The 25,960-nt window shown below is 43.8% G+C and overlaps 1 protein-coding gene across 4 annotated transcripts in view; it reads right to left on the bottom strand.

The window, feature by feature from the left end:
- Window positions 1-9,417: 9,417 nt before the first annotated feature.
- The window catches only part of LOC123518696, a 19,767-nt gene continuing 3,224 nt past the window's right edge, over window positions 9,418-25,960 (bottom strand). Inside the window, exons 1-18 of one of the 4 annotated variants that reach the window (XM_045279691.1) lie at window positions 21,926-22,754; window positions 21,278-21,408; window positions 20,769-20,943; window positions 20,308-20,343; window positions 20,065-20,179; window positions 19,533-19,642; window positions 18,789-18,986; window positions 18,379-18,599; window positions 17,749-17,892; window positions 17,365-17,499; window positions 16,439-16,533; window positions 16,161-16,303; window positions 15,880-16,075; window positions 14,272-15,650; window positions 13,958-14,139; window positions 13,605-13,834; window positions 11,217-11,296; window positions 9,418-9,553 (exon numbers count right to left, since the gene is read on the bottom strand). In XM_045279691.1, the coding sequence (XP_045135626.1) occupies window positions 11,250-11,296; window positions 13,605-13,834; window positions 13,958-14,139; window positions 14,272-15,650; window positions 15,880-16,075; window positions 16,161-16,303; window positions 16,439-16,533; window positions 17,365-17,499; window positions 17,749-17,892; window positions 18,379-18,599; window positions 18,789-18,986; window positions 19,533-19,642; window positions 20,065-20,179; window positions 20,308-20,343; window positions 20,769-20,943; window positions 21,278-21,408; window positions 21,926-22,045 (3,657 nt within the window). In that variant the 5' untranslated portion in view covers window positions 22,046-22,754 and the 3' untranslated portion in view covers window positions 9,418-9,553; window positions 11,217-11,249. Of the gene's footprint in view, window positions 9,554-11,216; window positions 11,297-13,604; window positions 13,835-13,957; window positions 14,140-14,271; window positions 15,651-15,879; window positions 16,076-16,160; window positions 16,304-16,438; window positions 16,534-17,364; window positions 17,500-17,748; window positions 17,893-18,378; window positions 18,600-18,788; window positions 18,987-19,532; window positions 19,643-20,064; window positions 20,180-20,307; window positions 20,419-20,768; window positions 20,944-21,277; window positions 21,906-21,925; window positions 22,755-25,960 lie in introns of those variants that run through there. The other 3 variants (XM_045279689.1, XM_045279692.1, XM_045279690.1) reach the window with 3 other exon arrangements.

Genomic DNA, 25,960 nt, shown 5'->3' with positions numbered 1-25,960 from the left:
CAACTGCCACCCCATTCGTAGCAGACGGTGTCTGTCAAAGGAGCAGGTGTGTACAGATGTTTATGATAACTATCTCTTACAAAATCTCTTTTTAATGAGACACTTTACTTGTATAAACACCATATAATGATTTACTGGTTATTGTGGCATCTTTCCCTTTGCTATTGTGTCCAGCTATGGTTATTTGCCAAAGCAGGAAATATTAAAATTGTATCTTGTTGTGTAGCGATTGTTGGCATCTTCCGCGGTGCTTAAGAGGCAGAGTACACTATTTCTCTCATTCTCTATTTCTATCGCCTAATTGTACGAGTAGTACGTATTTCTGGCAATAAATATTGATTTGATAAATCAAGTAGCTTGTCCAGGACATTGTGAGGTAGGAGGTGGCGGCAGACAGCATCCAGCGGCAGGCCCTGGGGCGGGAGATGGCGCACAGTGGGGCACGCCAGGCAGTAGTGCTCTATTGTATTGGCCTGGGGAGCGTGGCATAGGCGACAGGCTGCATAGGCGGGCTCCCACACCACCCCGGCAACCTGCCACGGTGGCCGGTAGCCCAGCCGGAGGCGCGCAGAGACCACGTTATGTCGCCGCACCATCAGACCACGGCGGCAGACGGACTCATAGTGATTGATGGTGACACTGTAAGGCCTCTCGACGCCCCGGCGGCGCTGACCAGGCAGGAAGGTAGCAGAACGGATCCTGCCGAGGTAGCAGGGGAGGAGGAGGTCACCAGCGCAATGTGTTCCAAGGCCAGCTGCAGCTGGAGAGGAGGCGGATCACACTTCCTCGTAGGGGTGAAGCTGACCATAGGCGAAGGGAGCATCGAGGGAGGGGGGCCGGGCGGGATGTCAGCCGCAAGAACGTGTAAATTTAGGCTACGGAGAGAGGAAGAGACAGACCTGATGAGACGGCGACCAGAAGGCAGAAGAGGAGGAGCGGGCGGAGCAGGGCGGAGAGAGTCCCGGACCAATGCTGTGAAGTGCGGCGAGAGGTGAGGAAGGTGCAGACACTGCACTGTAAGGCAGGTAACATTAGAATAAATCCTTTCAACAAGAGACGGGATCTGTAACTCCTTCTGCATGTTAACAATCCTGGTAGAAAGCGGGCAGCCAAGAATCACCCTCAACGCTTTTTCAGTTTTGAAAGACTCCAAAGCAGACCGAGGAAGTTGAATCAGGGCAGGGGAGAGGTAATCAACTACAGAGCGTATAAAGGTGAGATAGACAGTCCGAGCCACAGGAATGGAGATACCAGAGGAGTTGTTGGTGAGCCACCGGAGAGGGCGGAGCCGACGCTGAAGACGATCCAGCAAGTCACGGACGATGGGATGGGGCTGACGTCGGGCAGGTAGAGCTGGCGATATCCGGACTGGAGCACCCAGCGGACTGGAGCACCCAGGTAGCAGTACTGTGAGCACAGGGGGACGACGCTGCCCCCAAGCGTGAACTCCGGCAGTGTGGCAGGCGGGCGGCAGGAGAAGATTCTGCTTTTCTGTGGGGACAGGACAAGACCACATGTGGCGGAAGCATGAGAAAAAGAATGAAGAAAGAGCTGGAGGTGAGCCGGGGAAGAAGAGTGAACACACAGATCGTCAGCATAACATGTAACTGTAACCCCAGGAACAACAGGCAGAGACGTCAGGAGACGATGCATCAAAACATTGAAAAGAAAATGACTTAAGACTCCCCCCTGAGGTGTACCAAGAAGAAAACTACGAGAAGAACTGTAAGAACCGCAGAAGAAGACACGAGAAGACCGGTTACTGAGGTAGCCCTTAATCCACCGTAACAAATTACCCCGAATCCCAAAAGCAACAAGCTGATCTTAAACAACGTCTCGACTAGCAATATCAAAGGCGCTCTTAAGGTCTAGAAAAGCCACCACACTGTCACGGGAGAGGCGGGAATACAAGTCGAGGAGGCAGTGGTGGGTGCTGCGCTGGGGAAGGAAGCCGAAGAGACGCGGGGAAAGGCGATCCTCCAGACGGTGCATGAGACCAGTGAGTAGGATCCGTTCCAGCACCTTGCAAAAACAGGAAGTAAGGGAGATGGGGCGGAACTTGGCTGAATCGGGCTTGGGAATTGGTATGACCATACTAGTGGTCCAGACACGCGGCAGGCAACCATCACAGAGACACAGGTTGAAGAGGCGAAGGAGAGGGTTGCCAGAGACCTTGTGCAGCAGGCGTAGCACGGCGTATGTAATACCATCATCCCCAAGGGTGGAGGCCTTACCCCTCAGAAGAGCACGGTGCAACTCGTCCTCAGTGATCAGCACAGCGTCCTCGTCATCCTCTTGCAACAGCGCACGCACCAGGCGGAGTTGGCGGAGAAGAGCCTCGGAGGAGAGAGCGTCCTGGACGGGTGCAGGGAGGCTGACCGGGGTTGACTGCGCTGACCACTCATCAACAAGCTGCTGAGCGAACACGGCGGGGGAGTGGTGGCGGGCAGTAGCGGGCGTCCTCTTCACTACGCGCCGAATCAGGTGTCACATGGAAGCCACACTGGTCTGGTGATTAATACTGTCAGTGAACCGTTGCCAGGAGTCCGTACTCACACATTCCAGGAGAGCAGTAAAATCGTCCCGGGACTGCTGGTAGTGACGAAGCAGCTCAGGAGATGGGTCAGCCTGGAACAGCAGCCCGACACGCTCTGCCTCTTCACGCGCATCTTGAAGACGGGCGTCCAGACACCACGAGTTAGGAGCAGGGCGACGCTGGAGGTGTGGCCGGGACACGTAAAGCCTGTAGAAGTCGTGGGTGGCGGAGACAAGACTGGAGTAAAGGGAATCAGGGGAAGAACAGTCAAACGCAGGCAAAAAACGGGACATGTATGAGATGTAATTTGGACAATACTTAGGCGGAATAGTAAGACGAAGGCGTGAAACAGGAGGGGGAGGCGTAGAAGGAAGAGAATAGTGAAAGAAAAGAGCGACATGATCAGAGAACAGAGAAGGCACAGAGGAGCACTGTACGCGGGAAGACACTAAACCAGAGGTGAGAATGAGTACCGCCCCGGGAGTAAGTCGCGTCACCAGTGTCCCAGCGGGTCAGGTGATGCCTGTCGATGTATGAGAGTAGAACACCAGAGCGATTAGAGGCACCAGCACGATCACCCAAGGCGGCATGAGGAGCATTGAAATCCCCCGCGTACACTGTGCCCCTAACTGTAGAAGGAGGAACAGCAGCAACCTGCAGACGAGCAGGAGCCGAGTAGATGTTGCAGAGCTGCAGAACACCACCTCCAACCTCCACCTCAGAGCTGGAATGTCACATCCGGGTCGGTAGTGCAGCGGAGAAAACGGTGCGTCAGAGCTGTGAAGATAAGAGAGGAGACCATTCCGCACCATATGTAAGTAGGGAATGTAGCCGGGAAGGGAAGGAGGCTGAGGAACAGGGTTGGGGTGACCTGGAAACACTTCCTGGAGGAAAATAACAGAAGGAAAGTGGGAGAACACGTAAGCCTTGAGTTGAAGAAATTTGTCATAGCTGGCGACACCACACACACACGTTTCACGAGAGTAAGTCCAGGCGAGAGTCACTGACGTACGTAGCGCTTCGAGGTAGAAGACCGGTGAGGGGAAGACGGACGACTCGAGGAAGACTAGGCAGGAGCGGGGAGCAGCTCACACAATTTCTCCAGGCGAGCAGCAACAGAGTCCATCTTCTCAGCCGGCTGGGTGACAGAGGAGGCAATCGTTTGCTGGGTGTTGGCCAAGAAGTCGGGAGGCAGTAGCAGCGTGGGCGGACACAATGTCATCAATCCGGGCGTCAAGGGAGGCGAAGCGATCCTCAAACGCCGAACACCGAGCCTGGAGAGACGCAACAGCTTGACGGAGGGCAGCGTCAGACTGGAAAGGGGTGGGGGCAGGAGGAACAGTCCGGGAGGGAGGCGGCGGAGGGGCCATGGCGGCGGCCGCAGGCTGGGCCCGGCGACGAGCACAGCCGTGCCACACGTTGACACCAAGCTGTAGACAGCGGGGACACTTCCAGCGAGACGGGTCCGGTGGAGGTGGAGGCTCGGCGATGGAGGTAGAGGCAGGAGGAGGCCCGGACACACGGCGGAAAGGACACTCACAGGACTCGTGGGCGGCAGCACACCAGGCACACTTGGGGGAGGCAGAGCAGTACCTGGAGATATGGCCAATGCCCCAGCACCTATAACACCAGGGACGGTCGTCGTGGAGCCGCCGCACCTCACACGCAGGCAGAAGAGGGAGGAAGTCGAAGGCAATAGTGTCTGGCGGCGGGTCAGGGAGGCTCCACACAATAACGATGCGGTTGATTGGAGAGCCGTCTTGAACGAAGCGCCAAGACGAGTATACCCCCAGGTACTGCTCAGCGAGGCGATGGTCCACATCCACTGGGTAGCGGGTGAGGAGGAACTGAGGGTACTTGCGTGGCCGCACGGGGGAGTCCTGAGGGACGAGAGGCAGGGACAGGAATTCCCCGGACGTGATGCGTTCCAATATGTCCTTGCGCTGCCTCGAAACGTACACGAACCGGGAGGTGAGCGCAGCCATCTTGACCTCAGCCTCGTCCCGCCGCAGGTGGAACGCCTTGGTGACAGCAGACAGCCAGCGGAGCTTAACTTCGGGTGACGGACTGCGACTGAAGGCGAGCTTGACGTAGCTGTCTCGTGGAGCAAATGCTGGTAGGGCAGGCGAGGGCCGGGCAGGGGTGACAAGGGAAGCACCAGTAACAGGCAGGTGAGGGCGAGGAGGAGGCTCATTATGCACCAGCGAAGCACCCTTGGCAGTCTTGGCATCGGGGGGCTGACAGCCCCCAGCAGGCGAATCAGGGGCGTCTTCAGCAGGCCGCTTACCACCGGAGGACGAGGAAGGCTGGAGGGCACCATGTCGAGGAGCGGGTGAAGGGTGGTGAGGCGGCGCAGGGCCGGAGCAGCCCATCAGGGAGGAAGGCCCACGACCTAGGCGGCTGCAGCAGAGCTACCAGCAGCTGCAGGAACACCGCCGCGGTGAACAATCTCGTTTCAGCAAACCAAAACAGCAGCAAGGCGTTGGAGAGTGCTGAGTGAGCACGTCCTGACCCAACGAGAGCTGAGGCAGGACTCGAGAGAGAGAGTGGTAATCCTACGTTGAGCGACCCGCCCCTGACAAGGCACCCCACACACACACACACACACACACACACACACACACAGTACACGGCCCGGTAGCTCAGTGGTTAGAGCGCTGGCTTCACAAGCCAGAGGACCGGGGTTCGATTCCCCGGCCGGGTGGAGATATTTGGGTGTGTCTCCTTTCACGTGTAGCCCCTGTTCACCTAGCAGTGAGTAGGTACGGGATGTAAATCGAGGAGTTGTGACCTTGTCGTCCCGGTGTGTGGTGTGTGCCTGGTCTCAGGCCTATCCGAAGATCGGAAATAATGAGCTCTGAGCTCGTTCCGTAGGGTAACGTCTGCAAGCACAGAAGCACAGGTTTTGAGAACAATAGGAGGGACCCCATCAGGTCCATAAGCCTTCCGAGGGTTTAGGCCAGCAAGGGCATGGAAAACATCATTACGAAGAATTTTGATTGTAGACATGAAATAGTCAGAGGGAGGAGGAGAGGGAGGGACAACCCCAGAATCATCCAAGGTGGAGTTGTGAGCAAAGGTTTGAGAAAAGAGTTCAGCTTTAGAGACAGAAGAGATGGCAGTGGTGCCATCGGGATGAAATAAAGGAGGGAAAGATGAAGAAGTGAAGTTATTTGAGATGTTTTTGGCTAGATGCCAGAAGTCACGAGGAGAGTTTGAGTCTGAAAGATTTTGACATTTCCTATTTATGAAAGAGTGTTTGGCAGTTGAAGAACAGACTTGGCATGATTCCGGGCAGAGATATAAAGTGCATGAGATTCAGGAGATGGAAGGCTCAAGTACCTTTTGTGGGCAACCTCTCTATCATGTATAGCACGAGAACAGGCTGAGTTAAACCAAGGTTTAGAAGGTTTAAGTTGAGAAAAAGAATGAATAATGTACGCCTCCATGCCAGAGACTATCAACTCTGTTATGCGTTCAGCACAAAGAGATGGGTCTCTGACACGGAAGCAATAATCATTCCAGGGAAAATCAGCATAATACCTCCTCAGGTCCCCCCAACTGGTAGAGGCAAAACGCCAGAGGCACCTTCGCTTTGGGGGATCCTGCGGAGGGATTGGAAAAATAGGACAAGATACAGAAATGAGATTGTGATCGGAGGAGCCCAACGGAGATGAAAGGGTGACAGCATAAGCAGAAGGGTTAGAGGTCAGGAAGAGATCAAGAATGTTGGGCATGTCTCCAAAACGTTCAGGAATACGAGTAGGGTGCAGCACCAGTTGCTCTAGGTCATGGAGGATAGCAAACTTGAAGGCTAGTTCACCAGTGTGGTCAGCGAAGGGAGAGGAAAGCCAAAGCTGGTGGTGAACATTGAAATCTCCAAGAATGGAAATCTCAGCGAAAGGGTAGAGGGACAGAATGTGCTCCACTTTAGAAGTTAAATAGTCGAAGAAATTACTATAGTCAGAAGAGTTAGGGGAGAGATAAACAGCACAGATGAATTTAGTTTGAGAGTGACTGTTAAGTCGTAGCCAGATGGTGGAAAATTCGGAAGACTCAAGAGCGTGGGCACGAGAGCAAGTTAAGTCATTGCGTGTGGTATGGTGACTGCTACCAGGTGAACTGCTGTGTGTGTGTGTGTGTGTGTGTGTGTGTGTGTGTGTGTGTGTGTGTGTGTGTGTGTGTGTGTGTGTGTGTGTGTGTGTGTGTGTAATAATAATAATAATAATAATAATAATAATAATAATAATAATAATAATAACAATAATCAACGGTTTATTAATAGAAATGGCAGCCGAGAGGCTGAAAATATACATTGAAGGGACACATGTAAAAAGCAAAATAGTTCTAGAGTATGTGGAAAAACTCCAAACGTCACAACTCCAGCAGTTTGAGTTAAAAAATGACGTCTGATAGCGTCGTAAATATGAAGCTAGGAAGAGTTGAAATGAAATCTGTACTTACGGTTCAAATAAACACATGAACCTGACTGTATATGTAACAACGTTGATTAAGAATTAATTAATTTGACAACAGTAGGAATGGTGCCTTTCTTGTAACGGTGGGTGTTGTGGGGACGAGCTCGGCGTGGTGGGGGAATGCTCGTTGTGGCGGTGGGGCGTCAGAGGTGAGGAGGTGACGTCATCTTGGGTTATTCAGTAGTTTGGCTGCAAATCCCTCTCTCTCTGTGTGCGTGTGTGTGTGTGGGTGTGGGTGTGGGTGTGGTGTAGTGTGGTGTGGTGTGGTGTGGTGGGTGTAGTCCTTCCAAAGTCAAAGGAGTACAACAATCAGTGTAATATTTAAAAATAGGAGGAATATTATTGTAAAGTGTTTTAGCAGTCATTTTACAAATATGAAAAATAAAATTTTTAAATTAATTTCTAAAAGAAAGAATTGGAAAAATAAAATAGACTTGACATTAGTTTCCATTGTGGTGTGTGAGCGAGGACCCTCAGCACCGCGCCCTTTGTACTCCAGCCACTAGTCAGCCAGTGGAGTTGTGGACATATATGGTTAGTAGCAGTTAGGGTAGCTAATGGCATTTAGTATACATGCTACCAAAATTTTAAAAGAAATCTTAGTCTACCAGACAGCTAACAGCATTCCATGAAAAAAAAATGTAAAAAAAAATTGCATTTCTATCCTAGATTAAAGTTTTATATTTTCATATTACATCAACTAATATAAGACTCACTTTAATCAATCTAGCCATCTCAGTACTCTGTAAGTCTTCCCCAAAGATGGGGGTAGTCCTGACATAGGCCAGATATTTACACACTTACATACCACTATCTTGGGCCCCATAGTTCCCAGTGGAGGAGAAATATCATTATGCAGAGATATTTCAGGCCTTATCTCTATAAAAGAAAATATCAGATTATCATGGATGATAACTGATCTAAAAAGCATCTCCCTATGCCTTATTGAGGTTACAATTCATGGAATCATATAGGCCTACATTTGTTATATTTGTTGGACATCCTGTATTGATTACCGTCAGCGAGTGACACCCTGCAACATTCATAATTTGCTTAAAAGACTCAGATCCTTTTAATGAATTAGTGCATAGATTTGTTACAAATATAGTTCATGTAGGCAAATACTGTGCATGAAATATATCTACAAACTGGGAAACTGATTAGTCAACAAAGCTTAAGCATGGTCAATATGTGCATCAGATAACAAGAATGTGAATACGTAGAAAGAGAAATAACCGTAATGAGAAAGGCTGTGAGTTAGGATACCTACTGATTTATTGTTGTTGTTGTTGATTAATTCATTGCGCCCTTGGTGTCATATAGTGAAAATTATGTGAACCAATCATCAAAATTACAGCAAAAAGTTACACACACACACACACACACACACACACACACACACACACACACACACACACACACACACACACACACACACACACACACACACACACACACACACACACACACAGGCATATACAAAGAGTAGCAACAAACAAATAATTTGTCGTGAGCAAAAGGTGACGTGTCAGAACGCAGTCCAAGTTGTCATATGTCAGTAGATACTGACACAGTAAGTAGTGGCTGTCCTTGAGGAAGCAGATCACCGACTTCTGGGCAGGTCAAACAGTGCTGCAGGGTGTTGCCGTTAGGGATGTAGCACAGAGGGCAGGAAGAGAACTGGGGCACATCTGCTTCCCCAGCGACTTGCCAGAGCAGTCTGTAGCACAATCTGTGTCTGGCTGACACCACGTTGTGCCTCCTGACCATGAGGTCCCGGCGATGATACTTGTATCTGTGGTGACGAAAGGCATCGTAGCGGTGGATGGAGACGCTTGCCGGTCTGTGCTGGTCCCTGCGATGGCTGCTGTCTAGAAGGGCGGCAACATGGACCTTCTTCAAGCAGCAGGAGAGCGAGGGTGAGGGAGACAGATCAGCAGCAGGCAGGTCACAGGCAGTCTTGGCTAGGCTGTCTACCATGTCGCTGCAGCGAATACCTATGTGAGAGGGAATCCAGAGAAATTGTACAGTTAGGTCTCGCTCACCCATCAGAGCCAAGAAAGATAGTATGCGTTGAACTAAAGATTGAGAAGCAGGTTTTGAGGAGGAGAGGGCCTGTAGGGCAGATCTCGGGTCGCAAATTACCGCACCAGTGAGTCCCCGTTGACTGAGAAGGCTGACTGCGTCCAAAACACCATACAGCTCACAGAAAGTGGAACTAGATGAGTTAGGTAGTTTGCGACCCACCCCATCCTCCAGGAGTCCAGGTGGAGGGTCTGTGTCGAGGGAAAACACCACACTCCCCGCCTTCCCATCTGACAGCAGCGACCCGTCCGTGTACAGGTGATAAGACGCCTGGACTGATGTTATAGTCTCCAGTGCCAGTTGCCTCTGCAGAGTGGTGAGAGCAGTCTTCGAAGTGGGAGTGTAGCACACGTGAGGTATGGGCAGCATCCACGGGGGCGGACCAGGAACAATTTCTTCTTGGGGGACAACACCCAGGCCTGCATACTCACTTGACGAGAGTGCGGCCACCAGGCTGGAGAGGTGGCAGGCGTGATCAAAGATGCAGGAAATTTCGTATTACTTGTGAGTAATGTGGAACAAGCTGAGAGGAATGAAGACATTTGACAGTAAATACAGTAAAATATGATGTTGTTCTCTCGCTGAGAAAAAAAAACATTTGCACTGTAAGTAGCCTAATAAATAAATGAATAATAAATAAATAAATAAATAAATATATATATATATATATATATATATATATATATATATATATATATATATATATATATATATATATATATATATATATATATATATATATATATATATATATATATATATATATATATATATATATATATATATATATATATATATATAGCTACGTCCTTGCTCTTTTATCACTACAGGAAATGGTGAACATTGGTAAATACAACACCATTAGTCAATAGTCGGTCTAATTTTCTGATGTTACCTGCAGTAATTAAGCCATTCCTCTATCCATTTGCCCTCTAAAAGGAATCATCTGCTCGTGGTCACAGTTTTGAAACACCAGTTACAATTTCCAGCTTTCTACTAGCAGTGCTATTGCTATTCTTGCTACGATAACTGTTCATAAGTCTACTTCTACAATAACTACTATTATTACTATAAACAAGAGAATCAGAAGATTGAGGGATATGTAATCTCCTTTTATAGTGACTTTCGTATACATGAATTGGCTAAATTAAGAAAAGTACATTAAGAGCCTAAAGGCGGGTTTACACGTGTCAATTTGCGACTGAAATTGCAAGTCACTAGAAGTATCGATTGAGCCCTTCTAGTCTGAAAGCGTCACACATAGCGACTGGAAAGTATCGACTAGTTGGCGCCTTGGCGGGAAGTGAATGTAAACAAACAGGCCAAGATGTCCTCTTCAAGTGACGAAGCTGAAGCGGTGGTTGCTCTTCTTTTGGCGAAACGGAAGAATTAACAGAATAGAAAATACCTTTTGATACGTCCCTGGCTAATTAGAAGGAAAGAAAGGAGTGTCTATCATACACTAATCTCAAGAAAACTATGCACAGTTACGATCAAATGAAATCCTGACAAGTCTACAATCCTCACCTCCAACAACACCCTGCATTGCCATTGAGGGAAACAATTCTTGGAGAGTGGCAGCTATTTCACAGAACAACGATTTGCTCAAGGTGTTTCTCTCTCTCTCTCTCTCTCTCTCTCTCTCTCTCTCTCTCTCTCTCTCTCGCTCTCGCTCTCTCTCTCTCTCTCTCTCTCTCTCTCTCTCTCTCTCTCTCTCTCTCTCTCTCTCTCTCTCTCCGGTATGATTTATTTCTGGGAGTCCCAAATATGTTCCTCCCTCACCAACACTAAAATCTTCTCTATACCAGGAGACCACATTTTCAAGGCTGTCTCCGTGACGTACAACGTAAATAAAATCGCAAATCGATGTTGGTCTTGTTTTGCACCGCAAATTGGTATGTGTGAACCCGCCTTTACTCAAAATATCTCCAAAACAGCTAAAAGATTTTGAATTGCATTAGTAGTCAATGAATGATCGGAATAAATACACATTAATTGAAATCCTAAATGAATCACATGAATACTAATGAATCTAATAACATTTTTCTGTGCTATCACTGCTTATACATCTTACGGTAAACTTAAGAATAACATCCACAGCCAACTCTATTTTCAACCTTTGAGGAATGGGATGATTTCTCGTCACTCCTTCAGTAGTCGAAGTCCTTTGCAATCTCAAGACTGTCCACAGCCACCTCTGTACAAGACAGAAGGTGATCAGTACACAACAAAGATTGAAAATGCGTGTATATGCAGCAATATGAATATGCTACTAGCTATCATTACAGCTACTACAGCTACTACAGCTATTACCATTAATAATAATAACAACAACAACAACAACAACAACAACAACAAAAATAATAATTATTGCTGGGTCAACCAAAAGGAGGGGCTGGGTGGCGTGTTGGTTAAAGCGTCTCGTGTTCGAATCCTTACCAAACCCTATTGGTACCCGGTGGGAGTAATGTTCTCACATTAACCCTAGCGGTGACATATGACCTTAGCTGTTGCGGCGCCTAATGGAATAATTTCCATTTTTCACCTAAAAGGACTATCACCTTGGCGTTAACAGGAGCCCGTCCAGTTATAACTAGTACTTCCTACCAACTGGCAACGAATGTGTGGTATCTTGTGGTTGTATGGCTAGTTCCATGACTAGGCATTGTTTGTTTTGTTTCGGAGTATCATTGTTATAGACTACAACTATAAAAAATAAGTGATATACGTAATTCATAGTACTTAGAGTTTTCATTGCTAATTAAGACATTTTTTGACATGTATATTGTAGTCAATAAACTATCTATCTATCTATCTGTATGTGTGTATGTATATATATATATATATATATATATATATATATATATATATATATATATATATATATATATATATATATATATATATATATATATATTCTTACTTTCCTAACTGAATCTTGGTCATCCTCTTTTAGGGACTTCGGTGAAACCTTTGCTGTCGGCCTTGACATATCGAAAGCCTTCGATAGAGTCTGGCACAAATCTTTAATTTCTAAACTACCCTCCTACGGATTCTATCCTTCTCTCTGTACCTTCATCTCCAGTTTCCTTTCCGATCGTTCTATTGCTGCTGTAGTAGACGGTCACTGTTCTTCCCTAAAACTATCAACAGTGGTGTTCCACAGGGTTCTGTCCTATCACCCACTCTCTTTCTATTATTCATCAATGATCTCCTAAATCTGACTCAATGCCCTATCCACTCCTATGCTGATGATACCACCCTGCATTATTCAACAGCGTTCAACAGACGCCCAACCCAACAACAATTAAATGACTCAAGGCGAGATGCTATAGGACGCCTAACTTCTGATCTTTCACTTGTTTCTGATTGGGGCAGAGAAACCTGGTTTTGTTCAATGCCTCAAAAACTCAATTTCTACAACTATCTACTCGACATAACCTTCCAGACAACTATCCTCTCTTCTTCAATAACACTCAACTTCCCTCTCCTCTACATTAAACACACTCGGTCTATCCTTCACTAAAAATCTAAACTGGAAATTTCACATCTCTACTCTTGCTAAATCAGCTTCCAAGAAGTTAGGTGTCCTATGGCGTCTTCGTCCATTTTCTCTCCCTCCCAGCTGCTTGCTCTGTACAAGGGCCTTATCCGCCCGTGTATGGAGTATGGCTCTCATGTCTGGGGGATCCACACACAGCTTTACTAAACAAGGTGGAATCTAAAGCTTTTCGTCTTATCAACTCTTCTCCTCTAACTGACTGTCTTGATTCTTTAAGTCACCGCCGCAATGTTGCATCTTTATCTGTCTTCTACCGCTGTTTTCATGCTGTCTGCTCTTCTGAACTTGCTAACTGCATGCCTTCCCCTCCTGCGGCCTCGCTGCACAAGACTCTCTACTTCTTCTCATCCCTATTCTGTCCATCTTCCTAATGCAAGAGTTAACCAGTATCTTCACTCCTTCATTCCCTACACTGGTAAACTCTGGAACTCTCTACCTGTGTCTGTATTTCCACCTGCCTATGACTTAAACTCTTTCAAAAGAGGAGTGTCAAGACACCTCTTACGTTAACTGGACCCTCCTTTTAGATTTTTTGTTTTTCTCTTTCTACTTCCTCTTAACAGGGCCTGGCAACCAGCGGGATTTTTTTTTCCAACACTTTGTTTGCCCTTGGCCAGTGCCCTTGTAATGTAAAAAAAAAAAAAAAAAATATATATATATATATATATATATATATATGTGTGTGTGTGTGTGTGTGTGTGTGTGTGTGTGTGTGTGTGTGTGTGTGTGTGTGTGCAGGGCGCGGTGGTTCCACCTCTCACTGATATCATTCAATTGCTATTACCATTTTTCTTTTTTCTTTTTTATTACTTTTATCAACTTTATTCTCTCTCTCTCTCTCTCTCTCTCTCTCTCTCTCTCTCTCTCTCTCTCTCTCTAACAGGTGCACCAATGAGGAAGAGAAAATAAAATGAGAGCTTGTACTGCCAATAGGTTTCCCTACCTTCAGTGCATATTTTGTGGCATTCTTGCACACTAGGAGGCCGCTCGCCCTCACACTGCTTGTCCTCTACCACCAGGACAGGGCTTGCCACAAGATTAATGTTATTTACTCCCTGACCAGTATCATCTTGTACCGCCTGCGATTCCAGAATGGGAATAGTACATTGTACCTGTCGGAACTGTACACCGGTCCCGCACTGCTGACAGGCTCCCCACTCCTCTATTTTCCATCTGACAAATATGAGATGAGTAAATAATGCGACAAAAGTTTGAATCAATACTGAAATCATATGTTATGCACTGTATATGTTTTCCATACTTATCACTGACTGATGCACAATGGTATTTACTCACTGAGGGAGGAGGCAGTCTGGTAGAACACATTGCTCTATTGCTGGCTTGGGTACTATATAACCTTGACAGGAGTCATTGTCAAGTACTTCTTCAGTATGGACATCAACACATTCCTGCTCCACAATACGTACTCCCCGGCCACACGTCACGCTGCACTTCCCTACCTTGGTGTGGGGCATCGCCTACACCACCACCATGTGAAAGAAAGCACAAAAATACGTGTCAGTTTTGATTTGCATCGCTAACAGTATATGAATATTGCAAATAAGTTAAACTTTTTCAAATCTAAATATGGTTAAAAGTAGGCGGCTCACCTCAGGTGCATTGAGGGGAAGGAATCTATCTTTCTGGCCAACATACTCCCGGAGAGAATTGTCAAGAAGATTCAGGGATAATTCCTTGGAATCATATTTCCTAACAACTTGATTGTCAGTATCTAATGAATATTTGTCCTTTAACAGAGTCAATGCATCCCTCCCACTGGTAACATTTTCCAGATCATAAAGCTTTCCATGCCACTGTAATTGGTGCATGATACCTTCATGCCGACGTGCTGAGTTTAAAGAATAGGTAAAGGCAGCATTTTCAATCTCAACCACCACTGCTACGGGAGGACAAGTGTCCTCCGGGACAGAGTCCATTAAAGGTAATGAGGAACAATTAGGAAGCCATGGTTTCAAGTAAACTGGCAACAATTTGCAGATGAACGTCGATTGAGATAAAATTTCAAGAACAGCCTTAATGATCTTAAACAGAATACTAGATATACTTTCTGCATCAAGTGAACAGGCTGGACATGAATCATGGGGCTGAGATTGCCCCGTCAGGGGCACTTTAGTGATGTTATGCTCCTTTAGATTTATGACAATAATATAATCCACACAAGCATTTTTGGAACAGTTAAATAGCCCATGAAGAAATGGAGCTAAGAAGGGACAAACGTCACTAGGCAAGTCACGCAGCGTCTTGGGAAATGTTGCCTCTAAGTTACAAGAAATAAACTGATTCTCTTCTGTTTGTATTGTGAAGGAAGTAGAATTATTCACAAATTCTTCATAAATTCTGTTACTGCTTCTCTGAGAATAATTTTTCAATTTCCTCATAACACTTTCATCTGTTTGTTCTTTTGTATGTATATAATTGATGTTCTGATCAGGTGTTTTCAGTATGATGTTCTGAGGAATGCATCCCTGATCCTCATTTCCCAAATAGGAGCATCCAATGGATGGATGAAGAAAATGAGGGAGTCCTTTACAAATTTCTGAATTCATAGGAGAAACAAAGGGAAGGGAGCCACTCATTTTGCTGCTATCCTGATCCATGACTATGTTGTAATGATCAAAAGTGCATGACTGAGACAGCTCTTTCAAAAGCTTTGGGCCAATTAATGCCTGGGAAAAGTTACCAGTAGCAAGATCAAGGTACAGGTCAAACTGAGGACATTCAGAACTACAGTTGAATAGCTCATGAAATACTGGTGCTAAGAACGGGCAAATTTCTTTTGGTATGTTAGCAATGTCATCAGGAGGAGTGGCATCCAAGACACAAGTGCATGGGGATATTGTAGAGCTGTCATTATTGCAGTGTTTCCCTTCTGTTGCTGGCTCTTCTATACAAGTTCCCATCACAAGTGAAGAGGTAGAGGATACTGGTGGACTTGTAGTAGGTGATGATGATAAGTCTTCCTCGAAACCTGTATTCAACATATAATAAAAGTGTTGAGATAAAATGTGTAGTAGCTGGAAAATGGAGAAAAGTTTGCTGATAATCACCCTTTTCTTCTCACTCCATCATATTCATATATGTAGATACAGGCAGAAGATTATATTTGATTAGAAGCAGGAAATTACCATAAAAAGGTAAATCCATATTTCTTGAGAAAATTTAAACCTAAGAACCTGCACTGCATATTTTCTACTCACCTGGAGGCTCAGTCTGCTGCTCACCAGGTTCATCAGGACTGGGAATATTGTATGCCAAGAGGCTCACAAGTTCCTCCTCTTGCCTACACTTCCCAGCAATGCACACCCTATGAGAGCCACAGAAAGAGCCTTCCAGAGCTGGGTGAGCAGGACGAGTCACCACTCCATTAGTGCAGTATAGGTACTTGCACAGATCCTGAGACAGAAGATAATGTTTTCGATCAATTTCTATGTCTTTCATGGCGTTCTAAAGAGAAATATTACACTGAGAATTATGTTACCTCTTTTGTCAATGCTGGGTGATAGTCCCGTCCATACATGGCCTTGCATTGTTCAGTCAGTGGAAACTGGTAACCAGGAGTTAACCTGAGCAATGACTCAAGCTTCACCTCATGAGCTCTCCTGTCAGCTTTCACAATGCTTCCTGAAGAAAGACTTTTCTTTTCTAGCATTGACAGTTGCAAAATAACCTCTTTTGTGAGTAAATTAGCATGATTCACATTCATTTCCTGCAAAAGGCAACCAATCCAAGATTAGACAGCTGAAAGACTTGGCTTACCTCTCAGTTCATATTTGATTTTTTTATCCACTCTATTGGTTTCTTCATGGACACGTCCCGTCCTGCTTTTTCCATCATCCAGACATGAAGTTTTGCTGAAAAAAGTGGCATACAATCACCATCTTTTAAGTCCTCACAATCATGAATTCCAAATCAATAAAGTTTTTTTACTAAAACAGTAACAAGGACAGGGAAAAGTTGAATCTGAACAGGAGTATCCATGAAGTCCTTTAAACGGGAACAGGCATCACGCCTCGGTCTTCTTTGACGGAAACACCTCGAAACGAGCTCACCATCCCACACTTTGCACTCGGGCTAACAGGAGTCAATGTCACAAACGTCATCACGATAGGTAATACATTAATACATACAGTGTGATGATCCTTAGTAGCACTATCCATAACCCTTCTACAGCCTAGAATAGCACAGGTCCTCTTTGGAACGTGTCGGGTCAGAAAGAAAGCCGAGGAAGAAACACTGGCTGGTGGAGAGTGACGGAGAAACACTGCTCATCTCAATCTCTGTTATTTTCGGCTGAATCTTGAACCGCCCTCCTACAACAGAGGGAGAGCTTGCCGAATCGGAAAAGTCATCAGAAAGACCTTGGGAAGCCATGGCAAAAACAAAAATCGAAGCGACAGTTGGGTAAAGCAGATGTAAACCACACGCTCGTCGAGAATCGAGAAAGGACTGAATCAATGAAGGTTCATGAAACGGAAGGCATACCGCAGGCCACGGGCGACCAGAATTGCCATGGCAACATAAACCGCGGTATTTTCCTTAATAGGATTAAACGTAAATTTGGGAAAGGATGAGTTGTGGAGCATATAATGCTATGTAGAAGAACACGTCTTATATAAGAACAACATTGTGTATATACTAAGGGAAAAAAATATAATATTACTCAATAAAATATGTGAGCCAACCTGAGGAAGGAGTGCAGCACCTTGGAAGAACAAGATGACCATGTTGTTTTGCCAGGACCCACTGATGGCGACATGATGTAACTTGTACTGCTGCAGGCACTTGCATCTCCTTGGCCATCATGGTTCATGCCAAAGCTATAAAGATAAGGGAGGATACAGCACTATAGCACGCTGAATAAAAAAGACATCTGGTTGTTACATTGTATATTCAGACCAATGACATGTTTCATGAATCACTGTACACATAATTACTTTCTCACCACCCTTTCTTGAATAATAGTAATAGAAAGTTATCATTAATTGCAAATGAACTCATATTGTTCACAACACGAGTTGCAATTTTCTGTCCTTAAAAGACATTAGGCAGTTAATGGTAATACTCACTTGTGTCCCATTTCATGAGCTACAACATACACACTGCTGAAGTCAAGACCCTCATTCATGGTGCAGGAGTGGGAGGGGCGACACATGCCACCAACCCATGCCAGACCGATCACTGAGGGGTTGCCGGATGAGTGAAGGTCCAGCCTGCAAATTGATGCAAAATATGTATATACCTAAAAAAAAACTTGCTATCTAATAACTAAATATGTGCTTTATCATTAGCAATCCACTCTCTCTCTCTCTCTCTCTCTCTCTCTCTCTCTCTCTCTCTCTCTCTCTCTCTCTCTCTCTCTCTCTCTCTCTCTCTCTCTCTCTCTCTCTCTCTCTCTCTCTCTCTCTCTCTCTCTCTCTCTCTCTCTCTCTCTCTTTCTCTCATCAGAATCAGAATCAATAATCTCACTTATCTTTATAGTAGGAGATGAGAATGAATACCTTGACTTAGAAAATGTAGCGCAGATATGCACTATCAACACTAAAAGATATTAAAGGAATATTTTGTAAATTATCTAAAATTATGTTTCAGATGCATTAAACAACATCATTCTATTATATGCAACAGAAGCAAAAGTGACTATTTCCTCTTTTCCTTAAAAAATAAATAAAAATAAATTAATTAAAAAAACTGATTACCCAGAAAGCATGAGCGCATGGTCCCAGTGTTTGGGATTGGTGTCGTCTCCTGGGTTTCTATTCTGCTGCCATGCACAGAAAGAGCTGAGGTATGCGCCAATATCTCCACCACTGGAACTTGGGTAGTTTCGGCTGTTACTCTCTGTTAGAATTTGCATTTCTACCAAACTCAAGTCCACCACATATCCTTCAAGCTCCTGTTGGTGGTAGATCCCTTGAACCTAGACGAGGAGAATGGGAGTATTGTAAATGTTTCTGAAAGGACAATCATACTGCTATCTGAGCCTCTAGAAAGATGGGTCGTGTGTGTGTGTGTGTGTGTGTGTGTGTGTGTGTGTGTGTGTGTGTGTGTGTGTGTGTGTGTGTGTGTGTGTGTGTGTGTGTGTGTGTGCAACATACGTATTACTCACAGCATTGACAATGGTGAGTACATAGTTGGAGACTTGTGATTCTCGGTTGCCGTCAAACTTGAGTGGGAAGTTTCTGTAGAGGTCACTGTCACAGAACACGGCCAGCTCCACCGTGCGCCGCAGCACAGCAGACACAGGGTTGGCCGTCACGGTGTGGTTGTGGTCTTCCAGATGAGCATCCTGCGTGTCTTCAATTTTCTGGGACAAGATACAGATGAAAAAGAGAGATATCGAATAAACAATAATAATGAGAAAAATAAATGTAAATAAAAGAAATACTTCCAAGGAGGAGGAAAAACATAGTTCTAGCGTTAATTGATATATATATATATATATATATATATATATATATATATATATATATATATATATATATATATATATATATATATATATATATATATATATATATATATATATATATATATATATATATATATATATATATATATATATATATATATATATATATATATATATATATATATATATATATATATATATATATATATATATATATATATATATATATATATATATATATATATATATATATATATATATATATATATATATATATATTAACAAACAAGAAGTAATTAAGTAACAGGAAAGACGGAATATAATTGAAAATATGCAAAAATAAGAAAATACCTCATATATATATTTTGTGATCACACACACACACACTCACACTCACACTCACACTCACACACACACACGCACACGCACACGCACACACACCTGAAGATCAAGGTCACCAGTAAGTTCAGTCACATCACGGAATCTGATTGGCCTGCGATAGCTCTCCTCAGGATCCTCCCCTCGGAACAGTGTGGACACATCATGCTTCGCTGTGGTGTTGTTATTATTACTATTATCATTATTATTATTATTATTATTATTATTATTATTATTATTATTATTATTACTGTTGTTATTATCAATATTAACAGTAGCAGGCAGGAGAAGGAGGAGGAGGCTAGTAGTAGTAGTAGTAGTAGTAGTAGTAGTAGTAGTAGTAGTAGTAGTAGTAGTAGTAGTAGTAGTAAAAGTAGTAGTAGTAGTAGTAGTAGTAGTAGTAGTAGTAGTAGTAGTAGTAGTAGTAGTAGCAGCAGTAGTAGTATATAGGTAAAGGTGGTGATGGTGGTGGTGGTGGTGGTGGTAGTAGTGGCGGTGGAAGTAGCGGTAGCAAAAGAATAAATAGATAAAACAAAATAAAGCAATTAAGTACGAGAAAAAAGTAAAACCAGCAACCATACAACTCCTGACTCACGTCCAGTTGCACAAAGCTCCTCGCCACGGCCTCTCCTCATCTCCCTCTTGGCACGTCCACCTCCCATGGTCCTCTTAGGGGCGGCATGTAGGATGTGGACACCGTATGTGCCATTCTGATAGAGGAAGTGAGGACCGGAAATGTGAAACTGAATTAGCAAACATAACGTAAACCTGTTAATGCCAGAAAATAATCATAAATTCGATGTTCAAGCACTTCCACACTTGAATTAATGGTACTTACAGGGGCAGGACTGAAGTATGAACACGGCAGGAGAGGCTGAATGACAGGCGACAGACGAGAGGGTATTGGATGCATGCTGATCACCTTGTCTGGCGTCACGAAGATACCGTCCTGCACACACACACACACACACACACACACACACACACACACACACACACACACACACACATTAATCATCTGTGAATCATTACAATATTCTCCGGAATAAAATGATTACTTGTAATTTCTAAATATTGAATGTCTAGATCGAGTGTCGTAAAAGCTCAAATGCTCCTCAACGTTATTACGGGTTCTAATTCCATGTAATGGGTCGTGAAGATAACAAAACAATAAATATTTTTGTGAAAATATATTTGATGAGAGAGAGAGAGAGAGAGAGAGAGAGAGAGAGAGAGAGAGAGAGAGAGAGAGAGAGAGAGAGAGAGTCTGCACCGCCGTCAAAATGACACTCATCTCACCAGTCCGCGGCCGTCGCAGTTGTTGACGCTGATGACGTGTGTGGCATTGGAGGCTCGGAAGTGACAGAGTTGTATGCTTACTGTATGGCCGTTCACAGTAATGCCTTCGAGGAGATGGTCCGCCAGCAGACCGTCCGCGGTCGCTAACGTAGAGTCAAGGTGAAAGTCCCCTGAACTGAAGTACAGAGAAATTGATTGTGAGCACCTGGTTTCTAAACTGTACCTCATGATTGTTTTCGAGTGGGAAGGATATGTCGGTAGCAGATTAACTTGACGAACGGTCTCTTTTTGACTTTGTAGTCTGTGCATACTAAGGGAGGTAGTGAAGGAGGCATTGGAATCAGCCAAAGTAAAGGCCAACCAGGTATTGACCAAACACCTGGCAGCAAAGAATGAATTGCAAACCAAATAACTATTTGACATCTTGTCGTCGGAAGAGCTGGATCAAATAGGCTCGAGAAAAGATTGTATACGTAATCAGAACTAAAGTGAGCACTCGTGTATCCTACCTAATGGTCAGCCTGACTTGCTGGGTGACGTTGGTGGGTATGAGCCGGGGCCGTGCGAGATGAAACACGGGATCGCTGCCGTCACCAAAGTAATGATGCCGCTCAATGGACGTCATGCCTCCCAGGATGACCTTGTGGTGCGTGCCAAGGTGGAGGAGGGAGAGGCAGTGAAGACAAGGTGACTTGACATAGGTAGTGGTGAATGGAAAGGAATGCATATGGCCAAAATCAAAGCTAGTATATAGTGAGAAGTGGATGAAATATAGAATATTGGTTGATGCGAGGTTTCAAATCTATTGGAAAGTATTGTTTTGATTATGTGTGTAAATCTATTTCATTATTATAATGTTTACTTTCACAGTTCCCTCGAAGCGTAAAATAGTCAGATATAAGTGAAGAAACACCAAACTAGAATAGTGAAGACTTTCATAAAGCACGTAAGTCCGGGGAAAAGCAGCGCTAAAGATGACGGGTACATTACTATATACTCGTACACTATATACGGAGATGAATGATGAAATAATTCTCTTCCAACACAAAATTCCTTATTAATTCCTCTCTCGTTAGCAGTTGTACTTGTCGAAACAACTAATTTGTCACATAAATCCTAACTGTCTTATTCAAGTGAAATCTTCCTTGCACACCAACCTGTCTGATAGGAGATTCTCTGTCCACAAAGAGGGCGTGGGTGGCGGGACTGCTGAGAATCATTACGGTCGTCAGCACGGCCACTGCTAACAGATCACGACCGCAGGACAATACAGCCATGGTTCAACACACACACACAAGCGAGCGCCCAGCAACTATATATACCACAAAGACTAACATAACTTTCTCTTCGAATCTCCAATTGACCTGACTGATCTGACCTGACCTTAAATATAGCCCGGTGAAGAAAGTTAATCAGATAAATTCTCCATTTGTTTGTAGAAGCTAAAAATATATCATGATTATCATATTGGACATATTCACATTGTTCGTAAAAAAAACAGTTTACAGACGTGCACACTACTGACATAATGTACTAGCGATTTTCTAAAGTCATGTGCAAATACTATCCTACAAATTATTTTCAAGCAAGTTTATTGCAAAGGAAAAGGTTTTCGTGCTTTATATTTTTTAAAATTCTCCATAACATTCTTCACCAACTGATTACCGAACGTATTTAGAGATTCCGAGAAAATAATGAAGTTAAGTGAATAATGAAGAGAGGCGGTGAGGTGAGCAGTGAAACAAGGAGGTGGAGGAGAGGGTTTGAGTGAGTGGGGTGCGTGAGGGAGCAAGGGAACAGCGAGGATAGCTGCTACAGGAAAAAAAATCCTGAGGGAGCTTTAGAGTAAAGGCGGGTTCACACGTGTCAATATGCTACTGAAATTGCAAGTCGGCAAGTCGCTTCCTAACGACTGGACAAACCAATCTCAAATCAAGACCAACATGTTGTTCTTGTTCAGTCGATCTGCGACTTTGTTTACGTTGTGACGTTACAGAGAAAGGTTTGAAAATGAGGTGTCCAGATATAGAGAAGATGTTGGAATTGGCGAGGGAAAAAAGGGCACATCTAGGGACCCTGAAAATGAATTATACAGCAAAAAAAGCTTACGCAAATCGACGTTCGATGTGATAGCTGCCACTCTCCGATGACTGCTTCCCTCTCTGCAGGGTGTTGCTGGAGGTGAGAAGTGAATACTTGTGAAGATTTAATTTGATCGTAATCGCCATCGTCACCAGAGGAAGACATCTTGTTGAGTAGTTGTTTGTTTACATTCACTTCCCGCCAAGCAGCTGATACTTCCCAGTCACTATGTGTGAACGTGTTCGGACTAGAAAGGCTTAGTCGATACTTCTAGCGACTTGCAATTTCAGTCACATATTGTCGCGTGTGAACCCGCCTTTATAAAGAGATCGAGAGAAACTTATTAATTAGCGGCAAAGAAAGGAGTCAGTGAGAGACAAGAACATTTTCCGACTTTCATTCATAAAAGTAATTATTGTAATTCTATTGAGTGTGCCTACAGGCGCTATAGGCCTTACCGTAAAAAAAAAAAAATTTAAGTTAATATGTATGGTGACAATTTACCGGCTATGAGCGCACCACTCCTCTTGAGGGACACGGCAGGTGTTCGGGACTTCGGGCGACGCCCTTGTGGTCAGGTCAATTCTCCAAAGAGTTAAAGATAATCATATCGATGTATATTGATGTATAAACATGGGAAGCCAGAAATAAATATATATATATATATATATATATATATATATATATATATATATATATATATATATATATATATATATATATATATATATATATATATATATATATATATATATATATATATATATATATGTGTGTGTGTGTGTGTGTGTGTGTATATATATATATATATATATATATATATATATATATAGAGAGAGAGAGAGAGAGAGAGAGAGAGAGAGAGAGAGAGAGAGAGAGAGAGAGAGAGAGAGAGAGAGAGAGAGAGAGAGAGAGAGAGAGAGAGAGAGAGAGAGAGAGAGAGAGAGAGAGAGAGAGAGAGAGAGAGAGAGAGAGAGAGAGAGAGAGAGAGAGAGAGAGAGAGAGAGAGAGAGAGAGAGAGAGAGAATTTTCTTGGCCTAGACAGCTACAGAAGTTTCCTCGATTCTTACATATAGGTACACTCAATATGTTTTTTTGGAAACAAGCAGATCATGAAAATAATGTCAAAGGAATAAAGGAAATATTGTTATTTACAAATGTGCAAGCCACTGAACAGAATAAGGAAGACACATAGATATTACGTATATAGCATATAATCTGCATAAGGCTAATCAACAAGGGTACACGTCGAATGCTAGTATTCTTTTCGATTAGACTCATGCTTTCTTTGATATTTGATTTTATCAGGAATATGATTTTTTTTTTCAATAGTTGGGTGGAAAAAAAACAGTGCATTGTGGCAAGCGCGTCACCTACCCAACTAATAATCCAACTCTCTTCCTTGATGCAGCTAATACCACCAACCTCCCTTGTCCTCACTAGCATCGTGCAGGGCAACCTATACCTCTTTCCTTCTGAGCAATGGGATAATCATGAGACTTGCCTTACGTGAAATGAATTACACATGAATAATTAGGTCAAATGTGTCACTAAGCGTTTAAGATATATCATACAACAATTTCTTCTAAGCTCCGGTTTGTTCCAAGAGCTATAGAGATATATAGGTTATATTTCCGGGATCTGCTTCTGGTTGAAGGCTCGATAACTGCCATCTTCTACTAAGACAAATACCTAGTACAGATACTTCTTTTATACACATTTAGAGTCTGGAAAGTATAATTATTAAAGTTTTCTTATCTCCTAGATGTACATAGAAGGAAGTTATTATAATGATATTCGTCATTCCTTGCAAAGAGGCAATGGTGGTTAGGTGGTGACTGACTGGTGACTGGTGAGGTGTTCCCTACATTGTAATTTGTGAATTCGCTCTTGAGTTTCGAGATCGATCATTACCCTCATTTAATCTCGACAGGATGAAAATTGATTTGCAAAGGATATACGTGACACAGAACATCAGGGGGTGGTGGTGAACTTGTTGGTGCGCAGGTGCGGTGACAAACGGAGGGACAAGTAAGGAGGATATAGTTGGAGGGGAAAGATGGAGATAGGATAAATGAGAGGGTGGGGACCGTTTTGCTGATCACGTACTCCTGCCCAGATGTTTGAAAGGCATGAAGCAGTGTAAATACTCTTAATTTTTCAATTTTAATTCATTCGCTACATTCTATCAAAGACCGTATTGTAGATGCATATCAGTGTGTGTAAATCCATCTTATACTCAGGTGAAAAAACGTGAGAATGTGAGCCGCAGGTATGTTAATCGACGGAACAACAATTAATTCGAATACAGTCTGAAGCAAATGATGCCCTGCTGCCAGAATTGCACCTGGGCGTCACTGTCAGTCTTGCACAGCGTTTCTCAACCTTTTTACCCTTGCGTAACCCTTAAAATAGATTACATGTCTCAAGGAACCCCTGCGCAAAAACAAAATTATATACCATATATTTCTCATTTTATTTTCATCGTATTTCACGTGACAAATATCATAACATATTTTTATCAATAACTGGTCCAAGGAAAGATAACATAGCATAATATTACAATAACCAATAATATATTGTGCGTGTTTAGTTATATTACGTATATGAAATTAGATAAAAAGTCAAAAGTGCATTAGCTTATCTCACTTGGTCTTGCGGAACCCTTAGGGACCTTTTGCGGAACCTTAGGGTTCCGGGAAACCCCAGCTGAGAAACCCTGGTCTAGCAAGTGCACAATGTATGTATGCCTAATGTGAGTATGCCTTGCGGATGGCGGCGCAGTGCGATTGTGATTATGTGTGCGTTAAATAAAAATTGAGTGCGTAATGACATTCCTCCGATCATTAGGTCTTCTTGTTAAATAACGCTTGTGGTCTAATAAACGATACTATTTGTACTTTATTTGATTACTGATCTTGTAATGGCTGGTGTAGTGTTCGTAGCTGCCAAGACAGTTATGGATAGCCGCAAGGCAGACAGCTCCGAACACGACACCGGTTAGAGGAGAGGGGCTGGGGTCCACGTTGTCATTAGATTGAAGGAAGAGAGGGAGTCTGAAACTGAAATAGCACTACACTATACCAAACATTAATTACACTGAATGCATC

The sequence above is a fragment of the Portunus trituberculatus genome, chromosome 44 (genome assembly GCF_017591435.1).
Source record: "Portunus trituberculatus isolate SZX2019 chromosome 44, ASM1759143v1, whole genome shotgun sequence".
In the NCBI taxonomy this organism is placed as follows: domain Eukaryota; kingdom Metazoa; phylum Arthropoda; class Malacostraca; order Decapoda; family Portunidae; genus Portunus; species Portunus trituberculatus.
Note: the sequence above shows the minus strand (reverse complement) of the source record. Positions and strands in the feature narration are given on the sequence as shown.